At 39.9% G+C, this 22,479-nt stretch overlaps 3 protein-coding genes across 4 annotated transcripts; 1 reads left to right on the top strand and 2 right to left on the bottom strand.

The window, feature by feature from the left end:
• Window positions 1-268: 268 nt before the first annotated feature.
• On the bottom strand, window positions 269-949 carry LOC103706442 (putative invertase inhibitor). The gene has a single exon (XM_008790538.2). It carries the CDS (start codon window positions 900-902, stop codon window positions 354-356), a length of 549 nt encoding a protein of 182 aa, XP_008788760.2. The 5' UTR covers window positions 903-949; the 3' UTR covers window positions 269-353.
• A 3,070-nt stretch (window positions 950-4,019) lies between these two features.
• Window positions 4,020-9,801, top strand: LOC103706405 (protein TRIGALACTOSYLDIACYLGLYCEROL 4, chloroplastic). The gene is made up of 5 exons (XM_008790494.4): window positions 4,020-4,351; window positions 6,536-6,785; window positions 7,171-7,552; window positions 8,246-8,589; window positions 9,323-9,801. Exons 1-5 carry the CDS (start codon window positions 4,080-4,082, stop codon window positions 9,518-9,520), a joined length of 1,446 nt encoding a protein of 481 aa, XP_008788716.2. The 5' UTR covers window positions 4,020-4,079; the 3' UTR covers window positions 9,521-9,801.
• Window positions 9,802-10,681: 880 nt separating this feature from the next.
• LOC103706406 (stomatin-like protein 2, mitochondrial) lies at window positions 10,682-22,067 on the bottom strand. Of its 2 annotated transcripts, XR_603967.4 has the most exons (10): window positions 21,786-22,066; window positions 21,433-21,679; window positions 21,117-21,266; window positions 17,313-17,370; window positions 17,093-17,185; window positions 16,739-16,837; window positions 12,023-12,114; window positions 11,695-11,754; window positions 11,267-11,602; window positions 10,682-11,188 (listed from the first exon to the last, which is right to left on the bottom strand). XR_603967.4 is itself a non-coding variant. In XM_008790495.4 (9 exons), the coding sequence occupies exons 1-9, from the start codon at window positions 21,941-21,943 to the stop codon at window positions 11,333-11,335; spliced, it is 1,227 nt and encodes a 408-aa protein (XP_008788717.2). In that variant the 5' UTR covers window positions 21,944-22,067; the 3' UTR covers window positions 10,682-11,332. The 2 variants fall into 2 exon arrangements, 1 of the variants encoding a protein (XP_008788717.2); XM_008790495.4 differs by having other exon boundaries at window positions 10,682-11,602; window positions 21,786-22,067.
• Window positions 22,068-22,479: the final 412 nt, after the last annotated feature.

The raw sequence follows: 22,479 nt of genomic DNA, 5'->3' as shown, positions 1-22,479 counted from the left end.
TGCCTAACCTGTGGGTTTGAACTTAATTTGCATATAAATTCAGCTTTAATTGGGTGAGATGTGAATTGGACTTGCACTCCTCCCGAAAACCAAAGGGATTTATGAATCTTAGATTTACATTGACTTTGGATTTGAAGAGCTTAAAAAAACGTGGAACATTTTTTGAGTTGGAAAAAAAAAGAAAAAAAAAAAAACAAGCAACAAATATTTTTCAAACTCTATTCTTAAGCTAAATGGTACCAAATACAATCAAGTAAAATTTCACAACACTAACAAAAATAAGCCTTATCCTTGCCATCCTGAAAACAAAGTCATAAAGACCAACAACAAGAGAAAACAAAGAATGAAAACAATCACTCCACCGAGGCAGTAATGTGGAACGCAATGTTCGCCAACCTCTGGTAGTCCTTGTCCTCCATTATTAATGGTGAGCTCTTCTCATCCTTGAATGCTTCCTCGCAGCTTTCAACCCCTTTGAGGGTGGACTTAAGCAAGGACATCCCCCCCAAGTAGAGCTTGGAGTTCAGGTTATCGAGCGCATCTCGAAGCTCGTCGATGGCATCATTGTAGGCATCCAAACAAGCGTTATAGCTCTCCTTCATCTTCGGATCTGACTCCAGGTCCATCAGCCCCTCGATTTTAGACTCGGTGCTCATGGCATGGGAGATGGCGAGCCTTGTTGCAAGTGTCGCAAGGCCATGAAGATCAGTGGACTTGCTCCTCGGGTCGGACTTCAGCGTCCTCACACAATACTCATGATCGTCGGTTCCCATGCTAGCTGTGACAGTCTTGCAGACTTCTTCGACGTCGGCCGGATTTGAGCACTGCCGGTCCTCGGTGGAGGTGGCGCGGTGGAGGAGAGAGAGGAGGAGAGGGAGATACAGGCAAATGAGAAGCTTCATTAGCTCAAGCCTCAAGGGAGAGAGAAGGTGGTGAGGAATAGGGTGGAGGTGATGGTAGAGTGAGGAAGAGTAGGGAAGGATGGATGTGTGTGGGTATTTATGTACAGGGTGGTGAGGAGTAAAGACCTCTTCTTCTGGAGCTAATGCAGGTGTTACGTGGTCGTGAGGGGCATTGAATGCTTCCAACCTCCCGGGTTTAGCGTTCCGTTGATGAGAGGAAAGCTTGGTGGGAAGGGCGCTGCCATGGCCTCTAACGTACTTAATTGTCGGAATCTCCACACAGTGGGGGTCTCTAAAGAAGTTCAACTGAAACTAGCCAACCACTTCCAAAGATTATTTTGTTGCTTTATTACAAAATTTTAAGTTTTTCAGAAACATTGCAAAACATAAAATTAAATGAGTTCCGCGTAATCTGTTTCATAGAAGCTATCAAATCGTAAATGAGAAGGATGAATTTTATAAATAAATATCTTTTATTATTTTTCATATTATTTCTTTTATGCCTTTATTTTTGGAATGTTTGTTTTAGAAAAAAATTCACCCACCACTAAACAACATCTAAATGAGTTGTTTCGCATCCATCTATTTTGTTCGGTTTCATACGATAGCCCAAGAGTTGTTAGCTTAGCTGGTTGATACCTTTTCTCTAACTATCCCTATATTACTTAAAGGATATGATGATATGTAAGGATTTTTAGACTACTTAACTTGCAAATCATGCAATTAAGGCCGCAGATGAATTGGTTGACTCATGACCCATCTTCCTATTTGGATCAAACCCAACCCATTGTTGACTATCCGTGAGGTTGGGTTGGGTTCAAATATTAGACCAATTACATTTACAGTTGGATATGGATTTCAAAAACTTTGATCTAGCCCGAATGCACTTTATATAGGTCTTCCTATTAGTTATCTAATCCGAATTGGCCTGACCGCACTCATTGAAGAAAATATTCAAAGTTATTTATACTTTTCCTCTATTGAGAGAAAAGTGCTCAAACTAGTCTCACTATATTAAGAAAGGCTAGATATTCGTGCTATTAACCTCCTAAAACAGATTGGAGTTCTAGATAAATATTAATTCATTGAGTTTTGACCATGTTAGCAAACAATTTTATGAGGTCAAAATTCAGTTGGATTTAGAAGTAAGAACAAAATTTTCTTTATAAAATATTGTTAGTCAAAAAATTTTCTTTGACAGTGAGTTCCCGCGACATAGCGCGGTTGAGAGGAGGAGCGGTGGCCCGGCAGTTTGATGGTAGCTGGATCTGGAGACTACGTGTTCATCCACGCATCGCACTGTTCCTATGGAAGGTAGCATGGGGCTGTCTACCCACTAGGAGTGTCCTGGCGCGGCGGGGAGTGCGGATAGCTGCAGATTGTGGAGTATGTCCGAAGGTGGAGGAGTCCATCTATCATGTGCTAGTCGAGTGCCCGCGGGCCAGTCAGATCTGGAGGTGTGCGGGGCTCTCCTATGATCCGAGGCAGAGGTGGTCGTCCATTGTTGAGTTCCTGCGCTTTCTGGAAGTCCTGGGGTCAGGGCTTAGGGTGGAGGAGAGAGGGACTCGTGTTGCCTACCTGGCCTACCATTCCTGGTTGGACAGGAATGCACGAGTCTTTGAGGGTCGCAGCTCGCCCCCGTGGGCGGTGGTGGCCAGGGCATTACTGCATGCGGAGGAGTTCTTTAGCACTGCTGTGAGTTCACCTACCGGGTTGGCCAGGGACATCTGGGTACGTACCCCTTCTGCTCTTGCAGCGTCCAGATATGTTTTCGTATCTTGGATGCCCCCACCCCCTAGCTTCATGAAGGTGAATTTCGATGGCAGTATGGCCGCTGATGGAAGAGGCAGAGGTGTAGGCTTCGTCATTTGAGATCATGATTCTAGACTAGTGGCGACGGGGGGACAGCGGATCTTCGATTCGTCGGTGGTGTGTGCTGAGCTCCGAGCCACCTGGGAGGGCATATCCTATGCGAGACAGACACTTGGTGCAGACCAGATTATCCTTGAGGGCGACTCGGCCACTGTGATTGACTGGATCAGGGGTCGGGGTCGTGCAGGTGAGGGCAGGCCGCTGCTTCTGGACATTCGCAGACTCTTACAGGTGTGTAACACCTATCAGGCTACACACGTCTACAGGGAAGCGAATTGTGCAGCTGATTGGGTCGCTTCCTATGCGGCTCACCATTCTGAAGGCCTCGTTTGGAGGGAGCGCGACACAGTGCCAGTGTCTTTTTCTACTTTGTTATTTTCAGATTTTATTGGCGGTATCCACACCCGTAGGGTGTGAGCCGCCGTTGTACCAAAAAAAAAAATGCAGACCTAGATTCGTCTTGGACGTGAATATTTGGGTTTGGATTTGGGTCATAATGACCCCAATCTGATCCAAAGGGCCTGCTAGGTCTACAATATTTTTTATGGATCCAACCCTACTCGACCATCTACAGAATTGAGTTCGAGTCGAATATTTAGACTCGTACATAAAATCGGATCGGGTTGGGGTCAAGCATGCCTCAATCTAATCCGATCCACTTGCCACATTAGTGGCTTTAATGGAATAACAGATATATTGTATATTATTGGTAATATTTAATTATTCATATTTATTTTTTTAGTATTAATATATTTTTTAATATTTTAAAAATTTAAAAAATAGTCACGAAATCTAAGGTGGCTCAAAGCCTGAAGTGCGAGTTAGGCTAGTCCGTGCGAGCCCAAGTATGACTAAATTTTGTTAACCTTTGGGCAAAGCCCTATCCAAATCCAGCCGGGATCCTGCCATATTCGGATGCAAACATAAACCTCCAATCTTCCAACACAAGCATTCTCCGGGACCAACATGGCATCATGAGACCCGCTATCCAACCATCGTGCCAATCATAAAGCACATGTTCATGTACTGCAAGCGACAATGCATCTCATGATACTTTCGTAAGATACCCTAATCACGGCCGTCCATGTAATAAAGGATGGAACGCCTGCCTGGTACATACATCACGGGCCCTCCTGTAATACGTAGACGGTCATGATTGTGAACTGGGCTTCAAGTTCGGGCCGAACTTGAGCTCATCCAACCCAAGCGGCCCACAAAGCCCTCTCAAAACCTCAGTTCGTAGAGGAGTGATAAGGGGGACAGAGAGATAAAGGCCGAAGAGAAGAGAAGAGACGGAGGACGGCGATGGCGCACCTTCGTCTGGCTATGGACGCGGCCTTCTGGGACCTGAACATCTCCTCGCCGCAAACCCTAGAGGGAACAGCCCGGTCCGTTCCCGGCGAACCGGTCCCGCTGGCCCTGGCCCGGGCGAGCCGGACCATCCGGCCGCAGCAGCTCTCCTTCCTCGCGAACGCCTTCCCCCTTGGCATCATCCCCTCCTTCGCCTCCACCTCCCAGAAGGAACTCGGCTCCTTCTCCGTCCAATATCTCTTGCCCAGCCCCGCCGCTTCCAACTGGTATGTCGAGAAGAGTAAAAATAGCATTTTTGAACGAAGTGAGAGTACTTGATTGCAAAAGGCCCTCCAAAATTGCTCCTTTTGAACTTTCTTATGAGTCTGCGGTTGGAATTTTGCGGGTTTCTGATATCAAGTTGCGGTTTTTTAAGCTGGTGTAATTTGGATTTTGGGGGGGTTGGTTTTTGTAGATTTTTGTGGCCTTTCTTTTCTTTTGGTTAAGAAAAAAGTAAACTTGACGGAAACAAGAAGAACTAAAAAGAGCATTTCTGAAAGAAGCGAGATGAATTAATTGCAAACAGCCCTCCAAAATTACTCCTTTTGGTCTTATGGGGAGTCTGTTGTTGGAATTTTGCTGTTTTGCGATACAAAGTCGCCTTTTTTAGGGCGTTGTGGACATTTTGTTATTATCTGCTTGCAATTTTTTCTGGTGATTCTATGTTGGCTGGGATATTTTGTGGATTTGTGTGGCCTATCTTTTCCATGGTGAAGAGAAAGATTAAGTTTTCACAGGAATGAGAAGCATAAATTTCAAATATATATCTTTTTTGCTTTTATTTGACTTGTTGATGAGTCTATTGTTGGGAATATATATATTTTTTCTCAGCCCTTTTTGGCGTTTGAGAAGTTATGGCTTTTATCTGTTAGATGGCTATTTTTGAGGAAGATGCTGTTCTCTTCTGTACTTCATTGTTTCTTGGAATGGGTATGTTTGAGATGAAATATATGAAGGTCTTTGAAGCAGCTGTGTTTCGCACAAGAGACCGAGTTATTGTACTTTTATCCAATTGCTCCCTCTTTCTAAAATCATATTTTGTATTTTTGTCCAGTAACAAACAACAGCCTCGAGCTTAATTTCTCTCTTAAGTTTTGCTTCTTTTGAGCTGTTGCCGAGTTTATGGAGTTGCGAGTTTTACTTACTCTGGCATTGAGGAGATTTGGGTTTCTTTCTGTTATTTCACCATCTTTTTTGAATAATTGATGATTTAATTTTGTGGTTATGGGGATTTCTCTTATGTGTTCTGGTCGTTTTCTGGTTTTCTGATTTGTGCTGTGGAGAAGTTTTTGAATTTCATATTGATGAACCTATTTGAGATGAGATTAATATGGGTTCACATAGGAGAGATGAATTATTTAACCATCTATCTTCAACCTTTCATATATATATTTGAACAAAAACCTTAGTTTTAACTCCAAGTCTAATATCATAAAATGTTGGTTGCTGCTCAGAAGATGAGAGATGTTAGATAGAAGATAAGGTCTCAGGAAGGATCGGGATTCCTAGAAGCATAAAAAATATCGAGAAAATTCTTTACTAAATACTTTTGAGCTACTACTAATTCTATTGGCTGATTTTTAGCTCCACTCATGTTCTTTATGCAAAGATCAGATTAAAGATAAAAGAAGGAAACCTGAATGTGTATCTATGTCATTGGATCTAACTGTGATGCTTGCCACTAGTACAAGTTTAAATATTTCTGCTAAACCCTAAAAGACTCGTGCTAGTGATGCATTTGTAGTTGGAAACATTGCCAATTTACAAGCAAGAATAGTTTTGTCTATCCCTTCAAAATCTGTCTTCAGAACAGACACTCATTATCCATTCACAGATTTGTTTCTCTTCAAGCAACAATATGAAGAACCACAGCCCACAACAACCTGAAAAACCAGAAGAAAACCACAGGCATGGCCAACATTTATCGCTCAAGCCTCAACAATTCCCAGTCCAAAGTCCTTCCTCTGTTTCTTCTCTTGCCCCCTGCACGTCTCCTCCTTAAAACCTGCTTACATACCCATCTATTATGCTACTTTTATTCCATCATTTTCTCCAAACCCAAATGTCCTCTCCATCTTCTTTTCCAATCCCTTTTTCTTCCACTTCAATACCCACGTCTCTCTCCTCTTCCAGTTCCCTTCTTATCACTGCATGCCTCATAGTTTTGCTTACAAGTTTGATGTTATACAATAAAAAAACTAATTTATACCTAAATTGAACTGTTGTTTCAACCATACTAGAAATTTTTCCCCCTCCAGTGGGTTTTGGTTAATGAGATTTATATTTACTGGATCTAATAAATGTTGTCGAGGCCCTGGTGTATAATTGTTCTTGCATGGGTACTTGGCACCACATTTCTGTGAAGGCTTATATGGATCTGTAGACATTTACATTTTTTGTAATTGTGTCAGGTGGGTTGGACTAGTGAGCCAGTTTCGCCCAAGAAAATTAATATCCAGTATTAAGAAAGAAGTGGCAAGTGCTGATGAGCTAGAGTTGCCTGCATTTAAAGATGTTGCAAAACATTTTCTAGATAAGTCGCTCTATGCACTGGGTCTGTTCTCCCATCTTTCTCTGACGGATGATACATCTTTACTTTTTAACCTGGAAAGACATTATTATAAGAGCGTCCGCCGGTTAAAAGCAGTGCTCTTTCACAGGGTAAATTATTAAAAACTCTCTGTTATATTCATGGTTTTGATATAGTTTTGTTAGGGAACATTTCCATAGACTTGCAGTTTGCAGTATTTACCTAGCTATTATGTCCAGTCAGAGCTATCTTTTAAGAAGTTACACATTCTGTATGTCCTGTTCCACAGAGCATGCCAATCTTAATAAGGTTACATCTTAAAGATTGACCTTTTATTTTATTTTATTGTTGATTTCATATTTTGTTCCTTCTCTGCATGTCTTGTTTGGTGTTCCACTTCAGAAGCTAGATGGTTCATTTTATATGTTTTCTTTTTTTTTTCTTTTTAATCTATAGTGATCCCGTATTTATTTTCTTTCTCTAGCAATATTTTTAAAGTTAGTAATGTTTGTGCAGCTTCCGAATCATGATATCACTTTAGAAGCAGCATGTCCAGAGTTGTTTGTGGACAGGAATGGAACTTATTGGGATGTTCCCACCTCAATTTCACTGGATATAACATCTCTAGTATCTGACTCTGGATTGAGATATCGTTTTGGTTTACATAAAAATGGTGGCCAACCTGAGGCTCTGAATTCCTCGTCTTGTAAGGTGCCCTTATCCCTGATGCCTGGAATATGTGCTAAAGCTGCATTTTCTTATGAGAAGAGCAGAGACCTTTGGAGAGAAAAGGACGACAATAATGCTGGAGCAAGGAAAGTAGAAAAAGAACCTACTTGGGAGTCCTCATATGATGTGCGGCTTAAAGAACCTCATGCAGCTATATCAGGAATTGTTGGTAAAAATACTGTCTGGCTACAATTTTGAACTGCATGCATTTATTTTCTTTATCATCTGTGACTATTCAGTTTTCTGTGGCATTTTATAGAGTTTGATGAATAACAATACTTTCCAATGGGATCGCAATCATCTACTTAACTGCATTTGGAATGTGGATTATGATCAGCTTATCCATGCTAAGATTTCTTGTATGCTAGATTCTTCTTATTCTTTAGGTTTTACCATATTTTGCAGTTACCCTTCTGTGTATTCTAGCTTGTTCTTTCTGGCATACCTATGATTGGCACCCTTCATGAGTGCTATTAAACATAAAACTTTGCAAGAATAGTCTAGTCCATTGAACTTATTTAGTTACAACGGTATTGCAACTAGAAAATATGTCTTTAGGATAAATCTCAATCTGCTTGCTGATTATCTTACCCCTTTTCCAACATTGTTGTAGTTGACAATGTCTTCTTTCATCAGTGTGCCGTGCAAAGCTTCAAATATTATCATTCATTTTTTTTATGTTTATATATGGGTAATTCGCAAGTTAATACTTGCAATTCTGGATTCTAGTGGATGAAATGAAGTACGATAGAACCTTGTCTCTTAGATCATTGAATTTCTTGTACTGAAAAGCCAATTCACATGGATTATTTTTATTATTTGTTCCTTAATGTCATCTTCTTTCCTGCATATTGCATGTTAGGTGGTACTTGTGCTGTGTGGTTTGGAGGGGATGAGAACATAGATGTTAATGTGGAAGCCCAATTGAGGGAAGGAGAAGTTGGCCGCAGACTAAGTTGGTCTTCTAAAAAGAGAAATCCGTTCAGTGTTGACTTGTTTGGCTCATTGTGTTACTCACTGCAACATGGGAAATTCAAAAATGATTTTAACGACCTTACGAGAATAGATGCTCGCTTAGACATCTGTTCTGCTTCAGCATTTATGAAGGGTGCTTGTCATCTGTTTTCTGACATCCTCAGAGGTCGAGTTGACAGAGAAGTGAATCCTCTTGCTTCTCCAAAGCTTAATGTGATCCTTCAACAGCAGGTATATCTTTTCATGCATTCTTCCTGCATTTTTCCCTTTTCAGATCTATGGTCTATGCAGCATGTGCTTAGATTTGTTGGCATACTCATAAACAACAGAGCTTAACTCAAATGTAGTTCTAAGTTCTAACCAACAGGCCTTATGTCAGTTTCATTTGATCAGCTCTATGAATTAGTTCTGTTGTTCTGTTTCTTCAAGTGTAATTATAAGATTGTCAGAACCCTGAATTCAAAGTATGTTTCTAATATCTCAATATTCTCTTTGTAACTTAAAAGGCTGAAGCATGATCTAGTCCTGTATCTTCCTGCATCAAGTCTTAGTACAAAATCGTTTTGTGATATTAAAAAATAACTTAGCAAAGTGGAGAATTTAGCATGTTTGGACTGAATTAAGCTTTAATATTGTTTGCTCATTGGAAGACCAATTCCTTTTCTTTTTCTTTTTAAAAGCTCTGTGATAATATAGGAATTTATGCTACTCTTTTTCTTTGTTTTCCCCCCAGCAAAACTTACATTGTTTATCTCCTTACAAGTTCATTAGAATATAGAATAATAATTAAAAAAAAAAATCAGATTCAATGAGAAGTAATTCTGAGTTAAGAAAATTTGGTCTTGGTCAACCACATGAAGTATTCCATGAGAAGACACTTTATTGAACTAGATTATCTATCTTTGATGCTCGATCTATAGTACAATCTTTAGTACAATGTTTAAAGAACATTTTGTTTATGCAGGTGGCAGGGCCTATAGTCTTTCGGGTTGATTCGAGGGTTTCACTCACTTCCCCTTCTGGGAAGCATATTCCGCATGTTGAGGATGTCATGTATGGCTTAAGTTACTCTTTTAGGTTGCTACAGTCTGGGAAAATCCTGGCCTGGTTTTCTCCTAAGAGGAAAGAAGCAATGGTTGAGCTGCGCTTCTTTGAATTCTAGTCTCTGGATCCACAGCTCCTCCCCCCGAAAAAAAACGAAAAAAACAAGTGAGGCAGGATTAGAATCTGGCTGCAATTGATTTTGAAAATATGGTCTTTAATGTTTATCTATGTTCAGCTGATATCATGTCCTTATTTTTTACAACTTCACAGTAAAAATTCTAGCAGCAGGATAGATCAGCTTGTAATGTTCCAGCCACACATTGATTTGGTTTACTTACTTCTGGATTGTTAGTTCTCTTGTTTGGAGGGAGCTTGATTTGAACTAAATTGTTCCACAAACATTCAGGAGTAGATGATATTTCACAGAATGTGGCACATGTAGGTTTGCCGGAACAAATACATGCTTTATATGCTCGAGCGTGGCATTGCGACCAAATACATGATCCGAACCTATTCCAGCCAATACCATTAACAGCATTATCCAAGTACAAAGGACGAGTACATGAGATGCATGCAGGTTAATTGTTAGTAAAACGATCCCTATAATCTGCCAAGTTTATATTTTAATAATTGACTTAATAGGTATTAGTAGTCATTCCATATCGGTCATTCTTCTAGGCTAAATTTGCCGGCTTGACCTTGTATGTTTTATTCAGTGTTTCATCTTGAGCTGTTTCTTCTTCATGGTTTTGCTTTTAGGTACATGTCCTAACTGCATGATTAACCTATGCCGTGTCTCAGGCACCATTGCTTATTTTCACATAGTTGTTGCCATCATGTGGATTTGAAATCTTGGTTATGTATCACAAGGCTCAAATTTCAGACCTCTTATGTGATTGCATGGCTCAAAGCTTACATAGTTCTTTCGAGCCCTGTACATGTTAAGGGAGGAGCATCTCATCTTCTCTACTGGCTGCCCTCCGGCCTAAGCATGGAGGTCATGCTTGATCTCCAGCACTTTAGTGTTCTTTATATACTGGATTGGGTCATGATGTATTGGAACCATGTAGCAAAATGTCATCACAAACATTGTGTGTGTGGATGGCAACTCTAGGATCACTCAAAATGCATCGATAAAGTATGCAACTTTGATACACCTGATGTTGCACGTATTGTAAAAGGCCATATTTTGCTACAGAACCAAATTCCTTGAAACGCCAATGGCAACAGTTGCAAGATGAAGTTAAAAATAAGGAACAGATGTTTTGAAGAAAGGAAATTTTGGATCCAGCAAAGAAAGGTCAATGAATGAATTTATCACTACATAATCCATCAATTTCAGAGGAATTAGTCATGAAATGTATGTCACTTATTGAACCCCATGAGACATCAACTGACCTTACAACCTAACAGCAACACAACAATCCCTGTGGCTCTTACTCTGATCACTTATCAGAAAGAGCTATTCTAAACACCTACAATGAGAGTACTAGAAAAAACTTTCAAAACCAATCTGTGAGCTTACAATGTTGACAAAATCCACGCAGTTTAAATGAAGAAGGCAGGAAACAATAATGTAAAATTACAAATTTTATCACCCACCAGTTGGGGTTCCACTTGAAAAGCCAAGGGTTTGATGACATGTCATAAATTCCAGAGTATATAATTCTTTGCCTCTTCTTTGCTCATATGAATTTGTTAATTCTAGTACCGTCTGAATATCAACTGCTCAGATCTGTTGCACAAAGTTTCGAGCTCCCAAGCAATTTCTTAATCTTCTTCATCACTAGAACATATCAAACATGTCAAAATACCTTCAAGGTCTTCTCAAGACAAAGGAATTACAAATTAATAAGCCTCATACCACGTGCTTCCAAAATTGAGCAGCCGAAAGTTTTCCTTATAAATTGGAGGCAAACCAAAAATTAACTCAATCCTTTGGTGGGCTTTGAAGAGAGAACACTCTTTCACTTAAATCAGCAGTGCAATTACGGACACCTGTTGTACCGGAAGAGGGACCTTCCACCCAATCTGGTCCTGTAAGGCTATCAGTTTGACTCCCATCTTTGGTTTCTATTTGAGGCCTCTGCCCAGGGGAAGCATTAGAACTGTCACCACTGAGTTTTTTGTATATTGTCAGAGCCTGAGCTACCATGGCAGAAGGATTATCGGCAGTGCTAGGAAGCAACAGAGTGGTTCCCTGCAATGACAACAATAAGGAGCAGGATATGGAGTCAGGAATAAGCCACATTTTAAAGCTTTTAACTGGGTATCATAGGTTCGTTGCTTTACCTCCTTGGCTATGCGGCCAAATGCTTTAAGGTATTGTTCAGCAATTTTTAGACTTGCTGCCTGAAAGGGGAAAAAAGAATTTGTCTGATACACGGGAGGAGAACAAAGGTATGCTTCCAGATAGACATTATGTCAAAATCTGGGCATGCATATCTGTCATGAGGTTGACATGGTGATGCAGTATATGCTTCCCATAGTTAAGCAAATATAGTGACTAGATGTACAACATGAAGGCACTGAAAAGCCAAGAGGCTTCTATCATAATTGATTTTTCATGGTGAGACAAGTACATATAGCAAGAAACAAGCAACCTAGTGGAAGATCTTACCTGAGCACCTCCCTCTGCTTTCATGGCCACTGATAAAACCTTAAGTCCCTCTGCAGTTGCCCGTGATCTAGCAAGGATAGCTTCAGCTTCTCCTGATGTATTGGCAATAAAATCCGTCAGGGTGGATTTTGCACAAGCTTTTAGTGCATGTTTCCTACTTCCAGAAGAAATTATCAACATCCAGAGCAGAGTTATGGACAACTATATATGAACACCCAAGAAATTTCATGAAGAAGGAAGAAAAAAGGGTGAAAAAGTAGAAGTTGCATGCACACTAGAAGAGACAAGATTAAAATGACAACCAAGATCCCTACATGCTCACCTTTGACCTGCATAAATCCATCCAAGTGCAAAAGACCACCAAAAATACAAGCAATATCACAGCACATGCGCTAACATTATCAGGATAGCAAAAGCTGTGCCAAAATGATATGACCAAATTGAGGTGACAGGATTAAACAAACCCAGCCACAGCTATTCGACATATAACAATGGTGCACTATGTGGTGCATATCAACAACGATATGAATAGAGGAATCTTAGTGATTGAGATATTCTTATTATGCAGGGTGCTAAGATTAAAAGACGAGATATTGTATAGATAAAATAGATTACGTAAGAGGCTTTCGATAAACAAATAAAGATAAATTTGATAAGATACATGCTGTTTTGCTGTTCTGAGGAAGTCAAAAACTAGAAGCTATGTGTTTCCATGCTTTGCATCACTTCTAAAACTCTATCGCTTTGAGTAATCTTGTACAGACTTGGATAAGGCTGGGTGCTTTTAATCCCTTCTAGGAGATGGATATATTTACATTTAGCAGGAAACTCTAATGTTTTCAAATTGTATTTGAGGCTACAGAATTTTTGATAGAGAGAATACAGACGATAAAGCAACTGAGGGGATAAATGCTTTTTTTGGTGGGGTGGTTGCTTTGGGGGGGAGGAGGATTCATCCTATGTAGCATATAATTTCCATGATATTAAAAGAAAATTTGAATATGTGATTATATAAACATATGTTTGAAACCCTAAAACTAATTGAGTGGTAAATGCTACTTTATGCGGAAAGACTTGTTTGAATGATATATTAAAAGAGAACATTGTGACACTTATCTGCCTGACACATCAGCTCACATCGTATAGAAGTCAAACTTACGGAGATGGAGTACTGGACAGCCAAGGGGATGTATTTTGGTGGCATTGCTAGCAGCATTGGTGCCCCCTTTACAAGTGGGTAACCACAATAAACTACCTAGGGGAAGTAAAGCTTCCAGTGCAAGAAGGTTAGACATTTTTCTTCTGTCCCTAAAGAAAGTTCCATAATTTGCATGATTGAAGCAGAAAGAAGACAAGAACATGATATTTAAATTGGGGAAGAATGTTATATATTAGCAGCTGATGAATGAGATGAACTAAAACTGGATTCTGTTGATCAAGGAGCAAGATCTTTCCTCGAAAGAGTGAAACAAAAGGATGTCTCTCAACAAAAAAAAAAAAGAGGTTAACAATTAGTTGCCTATCTCTGCTTCTTGCCAAAAACACGATGCCTCAAATTATGAAGATTGATTGAAACTTGCATCTGCTACAACAATCCAAGTTTTAAGTTTGTAGAGTCTCGAAGTTGATATTTTACTGCAGAAAAGTTGAAGAATTTAAAATACTTGTATCCAAATCAAATGTTAACTCTCAGATTCAGGGATGCACTGTGCGAGAACAAAATCAATGTATAGTTTTATAACTTGCGAAGTTTGACAAAAACGTAGACCAAAGATGAAACTTCAGGACAATTTATCTCCTGCCCATGGAGTTGATGAATAGGTGAACCATCAAGTTCTATTAAAGAATAGGTCAGAGCAGTGCACCCATGATCTGGATCTATTTAAGACATCTACAATAGCAATGCATGCCATTTATGCTTTTCTTAGTCAAATTAGTTAGGAGAGCCTCTCTTTCAGTTAGAGTATGCTTTCAGTATGACCTCATTAAACTTCGACGGATAGATCCTGATCAATTTTGTTATTTGTTTGGAGAACCAACTGTAGAATAGAACAGCAACCTTGAATTAATCTAACCTGGGCTAGACTACTGAAAGGACACAACAAGACTTTTTTCCTGATCATGTCTATGAGTCCTATCGAGAATTGAAAGGCTTAGCAACTGTTAATGGCGGTCCTAGTTGAAATAGAAATTAGCCTTTGGGAAAGATTATGACCCAGCTGCATTTAGAAAGGTTATGGGGTCCCGATGATCAATATACAGTCCTAGTAAGAGTAATTTAAAGCCAGACACCTTTTAGTGCAAAGAGGAGCAACTATTTATTATAAGAAATGGATGCTTTTAGTAATTATTCTGCATTTTTTCTAGCGAAGCATGCTCCCGCTTACTCAGCAGCCTTTTATCCAATGGTTTGAAAAACTGATGTTCATTGAACTGAAAAAGGAATCTGGTCATGGTTCACTGGTTGAACTGTCGGGTCAACCAGAACTGAACTGTGACATCATAAATAAATATTAATTATTATGTTTATATATATAACAGATTAATATCTCTCTTTAATGTTTCTTGTTTAAGATCCATATTATTATTTGTTTTATCAGTCTGAAACAATTAATGCCAGTTGTCAAAAACTATATTCATTGAATACATAAATCAAGAGCTGAAATGAATGATGATTTTAATCACTCATTTTTCAGAAAAAATAAACACGTCTATTTTTGTAGGACTTGATACATCCTACACTCCAACACATATTTAAAATTTAGACCAATTCCAGATAATTCCTTAAGTCCATTACTTTATTACAATCTTTCTCGGAAAAAAAAATAATCTTTGCCTAAAACAATAACTACCATACTTATTCTCACCAAAATGATAAGGACCATTTGGATGACAGTCAATCTAAAATAAAATATCCATTTTTTCTATATCCCTAAACATCAAACATCAAAGCCAACAATTAGAGATTTCCTATAGTACATATAATAATCATTTAAAAAATCCAAATGAAAATCAAATCTAACTTAATCCATACCAAAGATTATAACCTTGTTCACAAAAAAGTGCAAGCAAAAGAACTTAACAAGATTAAAAAGAGAAGAAGAAAGAAGAGAAGCGGGATTATCTTTCCAGTTCCAACCGGCAAGGATTCCACTGAAAGCTCTACATAGAGAGGATAGGTAGCAATGAGACAAATGGCAAGCCAAGAGGGGCCCTTTAGGGGGGGAGGCGGGGCAGGGTAGCGGGGGCAAGTTGAAGGATGGAGACGGAGAGAGGTAGCAGGTTGCCACCCGGCTAGCTAGTTGTCGATGTCGTCCAGCATGCCCCAACAACATGGATTGAGATAAGAGAAAGAGAGATTGAGAAAATATAGGAGGGCATACTTACCCCCAGTGCCAAGCATCCGCCATCTACCAACCATCCAGCATCGGCTGGCTACTAGCATGTCAGGAAGAGGAAGAAGAGGTAGAGGTCATGATGGTTGCCCCCTCGCTTATTCCATCAAAATGTTTGAATAGAGGTTTAACATTAAGGAAAATGGTGCTGGTTCGCTGGTTGAACCTCTGGTTCTTCCAGTTTTGCTTAAATTGAATGGTTTTTAGGAGAAAATGGGTTTTGGGTTCTATCCAGACCACAGACCTAGCTAGTTAGTTGTTCAACCGGTTCAACTGTCTAGGCCGCTCCAGGTTTACAAACATTGCTTCCATCTATCTCTTATTCTTCCTTTGATACATCTCCTATGTTGGTTGTCTGATGTTGCATCACTAACCCACAGCATCTATTACTCATTTTCATGACCACTTACTTATGCCCCTTAAAGTGGCTAATGTAATAGAATTTGCCCTAGCCTTCAACTCAGCCCTCCCTCTTTAATATCGTCCCATAATCATTTTTTTATACCAACCGATGCTACCCTCCCAGTGCTTACAACAACTTTCTAACAAAATCTGTCAACTCAAGGTGAGCTTGTAAGCAACGATAATCGCATAGTGCTGCAACAAAAAAGAGCCATGTTCATCATGTCCAATATGTCAAGAACCCACACACTATACTTTTTAAGTCTACAAACTCTATCCCTAATTTAGGTTGAATGGTCCCTTCCTCCCAATCGGCCAAAAGCTTTCGAAGATAACAACCCTTTTGTTGCGCATGTAGGTAGTTGTGGATGCAAGTGGGTAAGTGAAAGGAAAGAAAGGAAGGAAAGAAGGAAAAAAGGAAAGAGAAAGGAGAAGAAAAAGGAAAAAAAAAAAGGGACAAGAAAAGGAAAGAAAAAGGAAAGGGTAGAAAGGAAGGTTAAAAAAAGGAACGAAAGGAAGGAGAAAAAGAAAGAAAGAAAAAAAAGCAAAGAAGGAAGGAAGAAGGGGAGAGAGACAGAGGATATCTACTGGGATGAATAGCCAGGACCGCCATCGGGATGGGGTGGGACAATGGGGCATCCTGTTCCATGGAGAAATTGGGACACCCCTGTCCAACGGGATTTAAAACCTTACCTTGCTTAGCCTATTTTGCAAGTGTTTTGCTAGCATGGCATTTTGATAACACAACAAGACAGCATGCTCTACAAATATGCTCTGTTGATCACATAATAAGACGACATGCAGCAGCAGCTGGAAATAACTATCAATCATGATGAATTGGGTAATTAGGGCTTGAAAGAATTGCCAGATACAATTCCAGAAAGAAGATAAGCCAACAACCTAAAATAGAATAACATACCTTTAGCCCTATTCACCTGATCCATCATTGCAGCTTCTGATGCCAATATCACCGAACTTTTCTTTCCATCAGCAATGTTGATGTGTGATTGTCTTTCTCCTGCTCACGTTAAACAAAACTTCTCAAAATTTTATATTTCTATTATCACGGAAGGCTGAATGAAAGAACCGCTATTAAAAGTGCTTCTCTGTAAGATGCAACATAGCTGCATGACTGTCTACAATATCCCATATTAACATGTTATGTTACATTCCACATGACACACTGAAGAAAATCTTTCCTAATGAAATAATCAATAACAGAATATAGCAATGACAGGCACAAGAATCCATTAATTTCAAATAAAAAAAACACCTTCAGACTCGAGAATTTGAGCACGTTTTCTTCTTTCTGCTTCGGCTTGCATCTCCATAGCTGCCTTCACTCCAGGTGGAGGAGATATATCCCCTGCATAGAGAATAGAAAAGGTAACAAACAAGCAAAGCCAGCTTGTTTTAGGTAGACAAACAAAATTATGAAGCCCTAAAGAAGATACATCACTTAACACGAAAATTATATCAGTTCATATACTTACTTATTTCATACCGCAGACACATAAGACCCCAACTGGAAGCAGCCTCACTAATTGCTCTCTGTTAGATAACAAAAAATGAGTAAACTGGAGCAAAACCCAATAGAATAAAATAAAATAATAGCAATAGCATGTTTTCTGTGTGCATTCATAGCTACACAACCATTCTAGTCAATGTCCAAACCTGCTGGTCTAAATCTTCATTCAATTGGAACAAGGCTGGAAAAAATGCTCGCAAAATACAATAATTAGATATTTAAAATCATACAGGTATTATATCAGCTTTGTAAAACAAATGAGATCCACTTGAGTGCAGCCAAGTCTATCTCGCTGTCTTTGCGCGCGCGCGCACACATATATATAAAGTGAGAGAGAGAGGATCTAGATCGAAGGTTATTATGACACTAGTTATACCATCATTTTATCACTTTCTTGTAAAACCTTAGTAAGAAGGGCCATCATTATAATTAGCAATAATTACCAATTCCATCCCTCACCAGTTATTAAAAAGACTTCACAATGCAAGTATTAACAAATATGTGCTTGGCCGAAAAGTTGCAAGAACTAGATGGGAGACTTTTTTTTCAGGTTATGAAATGCTGAGCTATAAAAGCCCGAAGTAATCAATTCTTAAAAAGCAAAAAATGACCTTATGTTAGCTGCCATCTAGGCTTGTAGCCAAATTAATCGAGACAGGAATAAAGAATAGAAAAAACAATAGTATGATAAAATGCAGTACACAAGTATCGGATATCTTCTTATGATTGTATTTTTTATGGAACCAAGATGTTTACATAGTAACTCCTTAAGGGGTGAAACAAAATGGGTCCTTTCTCTGTGACAGTGATGAATTTGCTCAATTACAAGAACCATATCATGGTACATCCAAGGAGTCTACCAGTAGTCCTAGTTTGGTGGTCTCATACTGTGTATGCATATGACTATTTACCCAAAGATACGGCTAAACAATATTATTCTCACATTGCATTCCATTTATAGCACTGGCAAAACAATTGACAGATGAAATTACACAAAGCATTCCTGCATGTTAAACCACCACATACATAGGCAATACTCTGCTTCATATGAGTTTGAGCTTAATAGATTGCCTACGGAAACAAGATAAAACAATCAACAATGTTCACAACATTTAAAATACCTCAAAAACAACAATAAAATATTTCTATGGCCTACATGTCAAATGAGGGCAAAAAAGGGACATAGTCAAGCTAGGGTGCCAAAAATGCATGATGGCCAAACTGACTTTTCATAATGCTGATAATGATTTACACTACATGTGGGCTGTTAATTTTGTCTTTGAAAATGACAAATCAAATTGACCCATGTATCTTGTCCAAGATCCGCCGAACCGGTATCAGAACCCATACCGATTGGCAGGTGAGTCGGTACGGTACCGTATCGACACACGATATGCTTGGGTGTGTGCCGGTTTAGGCGAGTCGGTACGGTACCGTATCGACACACGATATGCTTGGGTGTGTGCCGGTTCTGAACCGGCACACCCAATTTGTTTTAAAAAAATTCAAGTTTGATTAATTGGTAATCAATTTTTTTCAATTTTTCAATGATTTTAAGTATAATTTGATGTTTTTTGATGTTTCTATGGTCCTAATATAACCTAAAAGATGCATCTTGTTGTTTTAAAATGATACAAAATATAAAATAATTAGTGAGATGTTGCATGCTACAAAAAACAATATGAAATATCCTAAATCAACTAGTGAGGTGAAAAATATAAAATAACACAATCAATTACATATTTTTAAAGTACAACATATATACCGATATCTAAAATCTCGTCGAGTGGTGATGCCTCTCGTAGATATCCGGATCATTCGTATAGTCAGAAGTCACATCAGCCCACCCTTCTAACTAAGCGGCGTTGTATTCTTATAATGTTCATCCCATAAGGAACACGCTCTGAGTTATAAGCACTCTCAGATCTCTCGTTGAAGCTCTGGCTCTGAGAGGTATCCTCTTGCTGATAATACGGCTGTGGAGAAGCCCATCCGAATATGCCGATAGCAAAATCCGACCCGTAAGATGCTTCAAGTTATGTAGGATAGTAACTACCAAAAGACGATGCCTCAGACGCACTATATCCATATCCATATAAGTCATAGGTTGTCTGTGCCTGCGGATAATAGGATCCAGTATATTACTCAGAACTTGATATATCTATAGATCCTACTCCACGTGCGAGGTCACTTACAGCTGCATCATTCCTTCTGAATGATCTCAAGAAGCCCGTCTTCTATATGCAATCATATCATCGCGGACTCTACCAGATCATACATCATTCATGGTCCTTATCTTGTGTAGCATAAGTAAACTGGGATTTACCGGTGAATTGAAGGCCACCCTGCAACTATTCTCGTAAACGGTGGTCTCATGTCCTTCACTCCCTCCGTGGCTAGCAGATCCATGACCACCAGAACTGTCATCGCTATTGTTCCTAATTTCTGAATGGAAATCAACTAGCTCCCCCTCCATACTCTCTATGGGGGTTGCATGTGTTTTTTTTGTCTTTTTTGGTGCGTTAAGCAATTGTCTGCTTATCGTTTGTGCCCCTCTCTGCCTAGCTATGTTGGAAGGATGAATGTTGCCCTCCTGATCGAGTCGACCGAATAGCATGCTAGCCTCGTCTAAACATCTCTCGATCATATCTTTAAGAGGTTGTCTCAAACAAGGAGTCATGTAATGACCAACTCCCAGTGACCCCTATGGTTGTGGCTGATCAGTTGAAAGAATGCATAAAATATTGCGATCTGCTCGTTGTCCTGCATCAATCCTAGCCTCGCTGGCTACAAAATTGGCCGATCGTGGAGACGATCTTCGCTCATCAAGCTCCGGACCCTGCTGCTGGCCCACAAGCCATCCGATCATAGGATCATCCTCTGATTACGTAGAGCTAAACGATCGTTCTTGCCTAGCCTTCAGTTATCATCTTCCCATAACTCCCTTAAGGGTATTTTGTATAATCTCAGAAAACTTGTGCAGTTGTGCTTGATTATGAGAAATGATGATAGTGTATGCAATACTTGTATATCCACTGAATTGCAAGCACAAGGTCACATCTTGTTAATAGAAGCACATGCTCATTTACCTCAAGTTATAATTTTCATATAATCTTTTACAGTAACAAGACGAGAAGGGACAACGAATTTTTTGCTACAATAGGGAAAATGGAATTTAACTGCTAGAATTGACTAGCTTGCTAACAAAGCACTTTGATAGTTCATGGGATATGCCTCTTTGAGCAAAATTGATCCTTCAACTCCATAAATTGGAATTTCTACATTAAATTCATGTTAATCAGTGAGTTGTGAATACATCATCAGTGATGACACAGGTTTTGAGGAGACTTGGACCTATGATCAAGTACATTTCTCATCACTGATAAACATTTCCTTCAAATTAGAAACATTGCATCAGTGCTCCATTTACTCCAAAGCATCCAAGCTACATTATACAGGATTTCGAAACTTAGCAGCACAGAGTCAAAGTACATTTATCTCTGTAATAGTGCAGATGCATGCACAAGTATGGGAGTTTTGATTTCCTAGTGTCTCCAAGGAGAAGCAAGAAACATCACGGTCTCCAATATTACCATTCCAGACGTATGAAATTGCAGTAAGAATAAAGTTTCATTAAATTTTTTTTGTAAAAAAAAAAAAAACAAAAGTTTGTCTTCTAAAAAGTACTATAATTTCCACCAGGCAGCCACTGACACACAAAAGAGCGAGAATAGAACCTGAAAATAATACCACAAGAAAGAAATCATACCACAATATTCTCATTGAGTGTGTCCCTCTCCTCAAATGTCTTATCCAAAGTGATCTTTCCCAGCTCACTTCTCATCGTCGTCTGTGCCAGCTGAATCACTGCAAATATTGGATTCTCCACACCATATGAAGCAAGGAATGGATCCACAATCTGCAAAAATTCTCCCAAGCAAAGAGAATTCATCATCAAATCCACATGAAATCACCAGAGGGATAAAAAGAAATTCGCAAAAGATCAAGAAAAACTCCAACATAATCACAATTAGAGGAATTGCTCACGAATCAAGATAATCCATAAGCAAAAGAAAATTGGATACTTTGACATAAAGCACGCCATCGATGAGGATGCTGACGTTGTCCTTGGTAATCGCGGACTGGTCGGGAATGGGGATCGCCTCCTCCTTGAGGGAGTGGACGTAGGCGATCCGGTCGACGAAGGGGACGAGGAGATGAATGCCCGAATCAAGGGTCTTCAGATACTTTCCGAACCGCTCCACGACGTAGGCCTTCTTCTCCGGCACGATGCGGATGCCCCAGTTCGTAGGGGTCGCCGAATTCTCGTACCTACCCCATCCCTCCCGGGCCCACGCAACCCACTCGTCACCAGATCCAAAGGGCAAGAAGACACGACAGGAGGAATCGAGATGAGATAGGGCTAGGGTTTCTATACCTGGAGGTGGGGAAGTCGTCGCGGTGGGGGCGGCCGGCGCGGTAGCGGCGGAGGAGAAGGAGAGGTGGAGAGAGGAGGTCATCGCGGACGGAGAGGGAGGCGAGGGCGAGGGAAGTGCGAAGGGAGAGATGGAGGGATTTGGCCCTCCACATCGCCATTTTTTTCCTCTCGGAGCTCCTCTTTTGGGGTCTCTCGGCGGAGTGGGGAGGGGAGAGAACCCTCGCAAAAACCTCGGCAGCGGTTGCTCGTATCGGTCGGGTCGCGGGATTTTGTTTCGGAAACGGGATGTAAGTCTTTTATGGAATTATGGTTGCTCGCGTGCCCGTTTGATAATATTCCGTCGGACAGGGGGTTATATGTGAAAATGTAATATGTTTTTCGACACTAATGGCGTTATATGGAACCCCTTTACTATGACCTAACAAGCACACCAACGCTCCATGTATGCGATCTTGAGTGCTGCCCAGCATTCAGAAGAGGTTCTTTGGACATACCAGGAGGTTGTTCCTCCGGTTTTGAGTCATTGTCTTTTTCTTGATTCCACTGGTTACATCCACTTCAGAGTAGCGTTGGCAACCGTTGTACCAAAAAAAAAGGGGAACCAAGGCTTTGCCGAGTTGTTCCTCTACGCTTCCATACACACCTGCCATCCATACATACCCTATCTAAGCAGACTGAGTTGAAGTTTGTAGAA

Source organism: Phoenix dactylifera, chromosome 17, assembly GCF_009389715.1.
Source record: "Phoenix dactylifera cultivar Barhee BC4 chromosome 17, palm_55x_up_171113_PBpolish2nd_filt_p, whole genome shotgun sequence".
Classification (NCBI taxonomy): domain Eukaryota; kingdom Viridiplantae; phylum Streptophyta; class Magnoliopsida; order Arecales; family Arecaceae; genus Phoenix; species Phoenix dactylifera.
Note: the sequence above shows the minus strand (reverse complement) of the source record. Positions and strands in the feature narration are given on the sequence as shown.